This window comes from Ursus americanus, chromosome 1, assembly GCF_024610735.1.
Source record: "Ursus americanus isolate L20-20 chromosome 1, mUrsAme1.1.p, whole genome shotgun sequence".
In the NCBI taxonomy this organism is placed as follows: Eukaryota; Metazoa; Chordata; class Mammalia; order Carnivora; family Ursidae; genus Ursus; species Ursus americanus.
Genome location: NC_142127.1, coordinates 66,520,961 through 66,532,254, shown reverse-complemented (window position 1 = coordinate 66,532,254; position 11,294 = coordinate 66,520,961). Strand labels below are relative to the sequence as shown.

The 11,294-nt window shown below is 38.2% G+C and overlaps 1 protein-coding gene across 3 annotated transcripts; it reads right to left on the bottom strand.

Moving 5' to 3' along the window:
- Positions 1-1,057: 1,057 nt before the first annotated feature.
- Positions 1,058-10,866, bottom strand: NABP1 (nucleic acid binding protein 1). 3 transcript variants are annotated; one of them, XR_006781186.2, is made up of 7 exons: positions 10,249-10,865; positions 9,817-9,955; positions 6,996-7,067; positions 5,235-5,310; positions 4,755-4,821; positions 3,168-3,552; positions 1,058-1,194 (listed from the first exon to the last, which is right to left on the bottom strand). XR_006781186.2 is itself a non-coding variant. In XM_087862209.1 (7 exons), exons 1-7 carry the CDS (start codon positions 10,337-10,339, stop codon positions 3,148-3,150), a joined length of 660 nt encoding a protein of 219 aa, XP_087718335.1. In that variant the 5' UTR covers positions 10,340-10,866; the 3' UTR covers positions 1,280-3,147. The 3 variants fall into 3 exon arrangements, 2 of the variants coding, with proteins under 2 accessions (XP_087718335.1, XP_045662322.1); XM_087862209.1 differs by lacking the exon at positions 1,058-1,194 and having other exon boundaries at positions 1,280-3,230; positions 3,421-3,552; positions 10,249-10,866; XM_045806366.2 differs by lacking the exon at positions 1,058-1,194 and having other exon boundaries at positions 1,280-3,552.
- Positions 10,867-11,294: the final 428 nt, after the last annotated feature.

Genomic DNA, 11,294 nt, shown 5'->3' with positions numbered 1-11,294 from the left:
TACAACTACTTTGTGAAATGTGGGAGTGGTCACTACCCCAACATTTAATCATTGGCCAAAGCCCGGTTTTCACCACAGCCAAGTGCATCTGCCTTTACCCCTCACATAACCCCCTTTTCTACCAGAAATGTTAAGACTCTCATCAGATGGAAAATTAAACAAAGGCAAAATAGATTTTTATAAAAGCCATCATAGGGCAAGTAATCCCAAGAAGCCTAGAGGTAAAAAAGACTGACGCTGGGCAAACGTTCCATGTTGATACTGCTTTCCCATGGTTTCCAAGGTTTGTTGTCTGGAGAACCTTTCCAAATACATTAAAGAGAAGGATCTTAAGAGTCACGGGAGCCTAAAGTTGCTTGGAGCAAACCGTAATTACTTTCATAACAGAAAAGAGAAGTCATTTCAGTAACAGGAATGCCAAATCTATATAAACTTAAAACCACCATTGTGTCTTCAGACTGTTGGAGAACACTGCCAGTGGGTACCGTGTACCTCTGAGAACACTGTAGGGCCAGGTAACCAGCTTCCTACTTTAAACGTTTTCATAATTGCAACTTTTTTTTCCACTAACTTCACATCTATTTGTTCTCAGCATCATCCCTTTGGCATTACTCAACCCAGCAAATTAAACATTCTTTTAAAATGTTAAATAATAGAAATACAAGTGACAAGGATTCAGTACTACAAATATTCAGGGCATCAAGTTAAACCGTCCTCAAAGTTAAAGCAGATTACTTTAAAAAAAAATCAACAAAACTACAGGAACAAAGCAAAAAAGGGTGTTATATATAGGAAAAGCTGTGTAAGTGCCCATGGGAAAGACACTGCAACCTTCACTATTACACATCACGCTCTGGCCGTATGAGGTTCATCTTCTGTCTCTGAATTGCAGCCACCACCCAAAAACCTGGCCCAGAGAGGAGGGGCCAGCTGGCTGGTGAAACTTCAAACCACTTCAGAACTGTTTTGTAGAAATGAAATGGGACCCAATTCTAGTAGGTGTGTATTTCTATACTAAATGGTTTTTGTTTTTGGTAGGTGTCGAGACATTTAAAAATGCGCAGGTGAAAGCACCAGGAAAGAGGAAGGTAGAAAACTTTCTTCCTCTTCTTGCTGAGTACCGTCCAAGCAGACTGGTAGGGCAAATATTCATTATGGACTGTAATTCACTTTGCTTTGGTTTTGGAGGCTTCCCTTAAGAAAAAAGAGATTTGTTAATAAATGATAAAGAACACAGAACAACAAGATTAAATTACTGAGGCAAATGTCAATTACAACAGTAATTAGATCGTTCTCTATTTAATCTCAACTTGTTAAAGGATAACAGTATTTCCACACCTAATGCTGCATTTTTCCTATTCTTGAGGTATGATTAGATGACAAACATTTGACTGCCTATTATGTGCCAGAAATCATCTTCATCACTTAACTAGAAAATCTTCAGTAACTCTCTAAAGGGATAATATTACTTTCTTGGGTTTATAGTTTTGGAACTTAAGGCTTATAGAGGTTTTAAGTGTGATAATTTGTCCAATATCATAGGTGAGGAGACAATGGGCTAGAACTGGAAGCTCAGCTATCCCTACCTGATAGTTTATGTTTCTGAACCCCCAAATTCTTTCTTTTAAAATCATCTTCAACACCATATTTTCCCACAAATAACTTACAGTATTATTGCTCCTACCTTTACTTAAAGAAAAACGTATGTGCTAGTTTTTAGTAATTTTTTTACTCCAAACATCTGTAATTTTGTGAATATCTTAAAAAAATATTAGTCACAAAGCCAAATTAACTATAATCATGAGTTAAGAATAAAGGGAGAAACTTCTTTCTAGCATATAAAAACCCTAGTTACCAAAGTACTACGAACCATGAATAAGCTCCTTGAGATTACTCATCACCTACCCCTTCACTCTCCACGGTGTCTAATATACAGTGTGTGTGGAAATTTGTTAGATACACTGAATTAGAGCAAACAAATATTCTGGCACCAACTTTCGTATTCAAAGGCTATGGAGTTTTTAGAAAACAGTCTACTTAAATTATTTTGTGATTTCAGGTAGGGACAAAAAGCGACAAATACAGACTGCTTAGCAGTTGCCGGACTGAAGTCATCATTACAACTACAGTAAAATTTACTGGCTCTCCACTGGAAATCATTGATAGAGCAAAAATAAGGGAGGTTCCGTTAACATGAATGCAAGTTTTATTCGAGATAATATTGAAGAACTGAATTCTAACAAAGGAAAAACTTACCAGTTATCCACTCTATAGTAAAAAGTGGAACTGGGGACCATTTATAACACATAAATAAATTCTACCTTTACATTTCTGAATAAAGCTGTATTCACTTCTTAGAGAGAGCCATTTAACTTTTGCTGATAAGGCTTTGTGAATTGTGTTCAGAAACTTGAACACTCACATACACACACACTCTCCAAATAAGGTAAGTCCCTAGGATTTCACTCCAGGATGAGTTTCTGCAAGTACCTAGCTAACTGAAGACTGCATATTTCTACATGAATTCAATTTGAATTGCTTTCATCTTTATGTACCACAATTTTTTTAAATGATCAGATCAATGTTTATTATGACTTTTTAACTCCCTCAAATTATACTTTAATATTTGACATGGTAGTTTCAAAAAATAAATATTCAAGGCCTCAGTTTTAAATTTCCCTTCAGTGTAATGCACAGAGTTGACCACAAATATTAACAGGACTACCCTAAAATAAATGAAGCTTTCTTATAAAAATTACCTGTTATAATACAGTCCCCATTCTATTCCGTAATTCTGATAAAGAATATATATTTTTTGGTAATAAAACGAGAGTTTAGAATGATTCGGTCCTTGGAAAATCTTAATGGCAGTCACTCAATGAAGAAGTCAATCACTCCTGGAGTCACAACCGCTCAAAAACTGCAGTTAGCACTGACTGAGTTTTTGTGGGGTTTTTTGGTGGTTATTGCTTTAGTTGGCAATACCTGAATTTAAGACAAAAGAACATCTCCCACTAAGCCTTATTTTAAATATTACAAAATGTATACAGAAGATAGACTCATAGAGGCTATAATGCTGATGTCTTAAGTAACTCACCCATGAAATGGGTGCATGTTTTTTAGAGGATAACCATAGATCTTTTTGCTCTAAAAATAAATGCCCCTACTTTTCAGAGTGTTCCCATTCTTCAAATTCTTCAACAGGAGACTTGAGCAGCTTAACAGTTTTGCTATAAAAACAAACCACTCTTGTTAACAAACCCAAAACATAAAAGGAAACCGATAAACGACATAGTTTTCACAGTTAACGATAAATAAAAGTGCAGTAAGTGTTCAAGTAGGGCGTGTAGTTTACAAACTACATGTCAGTATTTGGCATAGGTCATCTTTTAAAGGCTCTCCGAGGGTCCCTGCCATTACTTATTGTGGTCATGACTGTTTGATTATTAGCTGTTCCTTGTAGCTGTGGATTTGTAGGTCCCCGGCCATTGCTTCTACCAGCATATGAAAACTGGCATCCCCTTGATTCTGGGCCAGTTTGAACCCCGTTTCCTAGGAAAGAATATAAAAATTCATCACCATCTTCAGACACTGATCTGTAGGAAGACACCTATTCGAAGTTCTAACACATGCTTTCAAGTAGTATTATAGAAAACAAATGCCTTTACTTTTAAACTACTGGAAAAAACCCAATGTGGGTTCTGCGTTTTTCCAAATGTTTGATTACTGTAAATATATTAACTTGATACTGTATTAATAATGGAGAGAGAAATAGAACAGTTTGGGCAACAGGATGAGAAATTAGTAGAGAAGAAAAATATAGGTAATGCATTGCCTACATTGTAAGGGAAAAGGAAAAAAAGAAAGGGTAAAATGGTGTATGAACACCGGCATTAGGTTCAAATATGGTTAATAATTCAGAACGGACAATCTAATTTTTCAAAGGAAAAGACAGCAATGCTGCCCCCAATGTGATCATCACCAGCCGTGCCAAAACATGCAGCCAGCAGGTCAAATAAAATTTCAGCCACCCTACTATACTCTAATCCCAAAGACTTTTCCTCCCTTATTTAAGAATACAAACTTCAAAAGACCTTTAACACAGCTGAAAGAACCATTACCATGACATTTGAGTATTTGAGGGGTAAAGGTCAATCTTTTAAAGAGGTAGCTATCAGCACATGAAAATTTAAGGTAAGCTATTAGTCTAAAGATAAAAGGCTTTTCGTGTGCCAAAATAATAGTAATTCTGTATCTATTATAAATAATCACTAGATTACAGAAACTTTGTTTAAAAAAAAAATCAATGGAAAACCGACTACACATCACTAAAACAGATTTCTTATTATCAGCCACTGCTTAAATATAGAATGTGCTCCGGGAGGGAGGTGGGGGTTGGGGGAAATAGGTGGAGGGGATTAAAAGTACACTTATCCTGATGAGTGCTAATACATGGAATTGTTAAATCTCTATATTGTACATGTGAAACTAATAAAACACTATGTTAGCTACACTGGAATTAAAACAAATAAATTCATATGTATAAAAATAAAAAGAATGTGCTCAATAAGTTAGCTTAAGAGAGTATCTGCTATCTAGAAAATCAGTTACTTGGGGAATTCCCTGTTTACTAGTAGCTCCCTTTTAGTGTTAATGTATGCCTAACAACAGTTTTCTTCTAAATCTTTCATAAGATATATTTGCTTAATTCTTAACACCTGATCACAAATATGAAAAAAAAAAAAAAATCTTACCCACTGGTCCAAATGTACCTGTACCCATATTATTATTCATGGAATTATTCTTCTGTTCATTGTGTGCCTAAAAAATATGTTTTTAATTTAACCAATTGAAGATTTACTTTAAAAAATTATTAAAATAACATGTTATATCCATTCTATAATTGTTTTTTTTTAACAAATTTTTAAAAGATTTATCCAAGTCCATTCACTGTTACTATTCAGGATTATTTCCCAAACTTTTCATAGCTTCTGTTATATCTTACTGCATTTTCCTGATATTACTCCCTACTCCTCAAAGTGCTCAATGGCACATATATTTAATACACAGACTCACAAAATATACAGAATGAAAATGACTTTATATTCTTTTTAAAACTGTCCTCATTATATTCTGGGTATGTATGACAGGGTTGGACACCTAGCCAGAGAATTATAGTACCTAGTCAAAATTAGCCTAATCATAAAAATAGACTATACGTTTGGATTAATTACCCCTCTGCTCTGTTGTCCTCGATAATCTGGGTTGGGTTCACTGAAATTTGGCACTTCTGAATAAACCATACAAAATCTGGAAGAAAATAAAGCACAAGTTAAATGACTCCCAAAATAATCAACCTTTCTTTATTTAACATGCATAACTTACAGGAATGAAGAATTTAGGTGTCAAATGAATTAACTAAAAAGCAACATGCTAACTATTTATACAACAGAAACCTCCTAAATGCTATATGTTCCATAAAAACAAAGTATTCTAAAATATTCAACAGCCTACAACGTTTAAAACATTCTATTTTTTATTTTAGTTATTCTGTACTGCAAAAAAAAAAAAAATCATGTCAAAGATCAAGGACACAGAAACACATCTCTGTGCTGTTTTTCCATATAGGCTGATGCCACTGAACCATGTTTAGGGTTCCAGAGTGGTTTTTCCAGCAGTGGTGATGGATTTGCACTGATCCATTCACACACTCCCATCCAGTCCCTCTTTTGACCAATCACTGTGAATCTGCAAAGATAATCATTCAAGGTTAAGAGTGGATTCTGCAGGTATGTATAAAGACATGTGGCTATTAAGACAACAGTTTATCCCAATGCTTCTTGTAAGCTGACTATGGCATTTATTAACATTACATATAAGCATTTACTAAGCTCCTCACCCCATAAATAAATTAAAATCAGTTTTGGTATATCCTAGACTGACCCTTACAAAGTCAAGTCACTAAGAATTGAGTGACCTCCAGTGGTTCTTCACATAACTGACCTCTTTTTCTGTATATATGAAGGTCAGGAAAAAAAGCCTAAATCTTTTGATGATACTGATGCTAACAGCTTTCATAACACGTTGTCTAACACTACTCTGAAAAGAAACATAAGTAAACAATTTTCCTCCTAACAAAAGCAAAGTGTTACCAGTTTCTGATCTTTAAAAGCTAGCAAGATTGCTTAACTTTTCCAAACAAAGAATTTTATCCCTGCACTATAGAAGAACATTTTCCCTTTTTCTTTTTTTTTTTTTTTGTGCCATGTGTGGCTTCTCTCTCTTCAAATATCCTCCAATTTCATGGGCATTAAGTAGATGTCTAAACATTCACCAAACAGAATGGACTAATGATTTGGCTCATTGCCAACACAATACTTTATGAATACATCCCAAATGTCTAGGCTAATATGGAGGCTGAATTACCTTTACACCCCTAGAGAGGATGGTTCCTCCAAGTCAGGGTGGAGATTACCAGGGTAGTAGTGTATGGAAGCTCGCATTGTGGCTGCCTGTACGGTACCTAGACTGTAGATAAATACAGGACTTCAATTGTCATCGCTACAAGTCCTTTTACCATGAGTACATATTCACCCATAAATGAAAAAAGAAAATTTAAACTGTTGGCCTGAAACCTAGCTTCTTACCTAGCTTCTCTGGCAATTCACGAGAAGACAGAACCTATTTAAAATGGCACTGTGACACCTAAAGAATGCATGTTCCCAAAGCCTACAGAAATGGCCCCATTGGGGCTCATCTCAAGGGCAACTTCACGCTCTTTGCCAGGGAAAACTGACATTCTCAGCTACAGGAAACGATATGGATGGCTGTTAAACTGGTACATACATGTAAAGTTGTTTTTACAGCAAAGCTATTGAAGGCATTCAGTTTATCAGTCCAGAAAAGCCAAGAAGTTTATCGTTTATACCTACCAGTCATTCTGTAGATATTATATGTAATTTATTCAATTATAGGAAATGCATTTTAATACTTACTCCCCAATTTTTTGAAGTTCTCCACCCCTTCCAGTATATAGTGTCAAACACCCTTTCCACATGGATGCATACCTAGAAAAAAAAGAAACATCTGTTCTATGGAAATACATGTATTTCCTTCTACTTAAGTAAAACTTTATACTGTATTTTTTGTATCGGGATGTAGGTGGAGATCAAACTCTGCGTCTATGGTACTAAATCAAATACAATTAATCTAATTTTGATTAACTTGTTATTTACAAAGGAACAGTACAAAGAAAACTCTACTGCCAAATTCTGACATAATTATCTAAACTATAACAAACCCTAAAAAATAGAAAGTCTTTTTTGCAAAGCAAGCATTGTTATACTCCAAAGATCCCATCTTTAGTCAATTAACAAAAGAACTTTCAATTGAAGAGATTCAAGCAGAAATTATTTTTCAATCATAGAATATATAAAATCAAAACCAAGTGTTTACTTTTATATTCATTTACTTGATCTAAACAGATTATCAATATAATAGCTTTTCCTTCACCTCCATAAAACACATAGGATTCACAAGTTACTGAAAAATTTGGTAAAATTTAATCAAAGGCCTAAAAAAAAAATCACAAATCTCACCTATCTACCTTTCCAAACCTGCAATTCTTAGCATCAGCTTGGCTGAACAGATTATTTACTCTGATCAACTCTGAATGCAGACAGCATCATTAAATATTCCTACACAAAAATCTAATAAAAATGTAAATTAAACATTGTAAAATCAGTCCAAGGTTTGGTTTTCAGTGGTTCTCTACAACTACTATGGTAACTTTATGGCTTAGAATGATAAATTATAAGGACTCCTGGGTGGCTTAGTCGGTTAAGCGTCTGCCTTCGGCTCAGGTGAGGACCCCAGCATCCTGGGATCAAGTCCCGCATCCCCACAGCATCCCTGAGCTCCTTGCTCAGTGGGGAGCCTGCTTCTCCCTCTGCCTACCACTACCCCTGCTTGTGTGCTCTCGCTCTCTGACATATAAATATTTTTTAAAAATGATAAATTATACACTAAATATTGTTAACTAAGTACAGGTATAGTTCGTTTTTTAACATAGGTTAATAAATACCAGTTAGTTCCTCATTATACATTCCTCTTTAATAAGGGTTATTTGTTAAAGACTCCAGCACTCTGACAGTACACAAAAGGCAACTTAGAAGAAAAATAGTGCACTAATATTTCACCTCAGTAACGTAAAAGTTAATGCACGTTGAGAAAAAATTTGAAGTTACAACAAACATTTAACTTGTACTTGTTTCAGGAATGACATAACAATAGCAGGGTTTTCTGATAAACATATCAATATTCAAATTACCATTATTTGGATGTACGCCTTTCTTCAAAAACTACTTTTCTTAGATACAACCAGAACTGAAGGGCCTTACGATAGGCCAGACTCCGCTAGACATATTATTTTAGTAAGTAAGGTATAACTATTCCCATTTTACAGAAGAGGAAGTTACAGAAGTGTAAAAACCTCAAGGTCACACTGAAGTTACAAAATAATGGAGTTTCTTTAGCTTTGAATTTTCCTTTAAATTATATATTTTAAATTCTATAACTACTATATGGATCTTGATGGACATACCTGTGTATTTTCCATTGACTACAAAATATGAAATATTTGAAATGAGATGCTGTTTATACTGTACAAAATACTTTTAATCACTGGATGAGAAATACTTTGGCAACCAAAAAACTTTAATTATGCTAATCCTCACCACACCCTCATAGGCAGGAATTCTCTTTTGTGTAAGCTACAGATGTGGAAGTTTAAAAGACACAATTAGTGTCATAATGAGTCACTGCATGAGAATAAAATGTCTATGTTCTGACTCTCACTTCCTTCTTTGATGATACTCTGCCTCACTTCCTGAAGATGTTGTAAGGCCTGGAAGGTATTATCAAAGGGCTCTAACTAACCTCCATTCAGGGTGATCCAACACTTCTCTGAGATTCTATTTACTATGCCAACATCAATCTCTACCCACTTTTCCTATAGTTGTGACCAACAAATTATTACAATTCTATTGACCATGTAACTTCCAAAATCCATTTCAAGACCCTTTTCTGGCCTTTTATCTTCCTAACTTAAATATTTGGTAAAATCCTAAAGGCAGTCTAATTACCAACCAAAAAAAAAGTTGTGCTAAATTATTTTTAAAAGCCAATCTGTCAACTGACTCTCTTGGATGGAGGTATCTTAGACATCTTCCTGCCAAATATTTTCTGCATATCATTCTGGTTTTTGTACTACACTGACCTTACAGCAGTAGGCACAGGAAATCATTTTCCAGAATGTGCCTTCCAGATATTGTGAACTTCCCTTAACTTTTACATTCGAGTACAGAAACTGCTAAATTGTCCAACTACAATTTTATGTCCTGCCAAATAAAATACTGGCAGGATTTCAAAAGCCACTAAAAAGGGGGAAAGGTTGGAAAAGAACTGACAACTATACTAAATAATTTATGAAAAAAATAAGTAGTACGGACTATGCTAATTTTATCACTTTACTAAAAACTTAGGAATCCCAAAACAGTACTTAACAATCTACCAAACCTGTAAACTGAGGAAGAGTGGGTTAAATTCCCGGGTGAAACTGACTGCTTTTTCTGGCAAGGGTGGTACATCTCAAAGCTGTCCACTATCCAAAATTAACATCCAAGGGGCTCAACAACTCCTTGGAAGCTCACAGAAAAGATACAGAACTCCAGAACTTGCCAAGGTTCCCCAGCCAATGATTCCGAAAACTGTTACTTAGGAAGCCTTCTCCCTCCTCCCCCTTTGGTGCACACCTACCCTCTGGTCAACCGAATAATATCCCCTGGCTGTATAAGACCTCCGATTTCATCCCACACGGAAATAGTGATGCTGCCCGTTTTATCTGCTACTTTGCATGATCTCACTTCATGTCCGTCTTTGGTTTTGGTCACGCGTCCTGTGAAGATTTAAAAATCACAAGGGGGGGTATTAGATAATGAGGACTTCCAGAAAAGCTCTAAACCCTCCTCCGGGATCATGGCGCAGTGGAAAGGTGGGAAGAGGTCGAGCCCCGGGTTTTCGCCGCAGGTTGGATCCGAGCCCCGGCGGGGGCCACCGGGGCCACGTGGAAGGGGGGGAGGGGGAAACGAGGAGGAGGAGAAGGGGAGCCCCAGGCTTGCAGCGGCGGCGCCCTTCCCTCTTGCCCCAGAACGCAAGGGGGCAGAGGGGTGGGCTGCAGACCCCACTTACCTATCTCCAGGACAATAAAGACGACATTTAAGTTTTTCAGTCCGGGCTTAATATCTTTTATAAAAAGAGGTGGGTCGCTGACCCCATTCATATTGAGGCAGGTGCGGCTACGGCTGCGGAGACGCGGGTAGGCAGGGAATGGGACAAAGCTTCCCACCCTCCCGGGCAAGGGCGAAGGCGCAGGGGAGACTCTGGGCGGGGGTGGCGAGAGAACGGGCAGAAAGCGGTTAATCAGGGATCAAGGAAACCAGCCCAGACGGCACTGAGTCCAAAAAAATAAGAAGAAAAAAGGCTCACAAGTTTAAAAGAAAAAAAGACGAACCAGTCCGCACACAAGCCCGGCTCCCAACGGGGAGACCGTAAGGCAAGCGTGCGAACTGAACTGCCCCCCTCTTCTGGATAAAAAGAAGAGGAAAAAAAAGGCAGCGAGGGGACGTCTCTGCCCTGAGTCCACCTCACACTCACAACACACACACGCACACGCACACGCGGGCGCGCGCCCAGTCTGTCCCAGGCTTCGGGAAGGGACAGACTGTGACAGCGAACCCGGAGCGGAGACCTAGCAACCGCACACTCCGCGTCCCAAACAGCGACTGCTGAACGCGCCCGTGTGCCGGCTGGACCCCCACCCGGCCGCCCCGCCCCTTATGACGTCACGTGGCGTCGGCACGCCCGTCGCCGGGCTCGCCCGCCTTGTAGGAAGAGAAGCTAGGGGTCCGGAACAGGCCGGCGTTGCCCGCGCAGCCTCTCTCGCTCCTTGCCGGCTGTCAGCTCGAGCCCCGCCCCCTTAGCCTTCCAATGGGGTCTCGGCCCCGCCCCACCCGTCCCCCGCTTCCGCCGTCGCTGCGCTGCGTCCGCTTTGCCCTGCAATTTTCATTTTGCCGGCTTTTGGTGCTCCCTGTGCGGCTTTAGGGTGGTCTTGTTCTTTTCTTCGCTCAGAGTTCAGCCCTCCACCCGGGCCCTTTAATCCCTCTGTCCCCGCGGTTACAAGGAACAGTTGTTGTGTTTAGAACCCAATGGGTAGGTTAAAAAAAAAGCGTACAGTT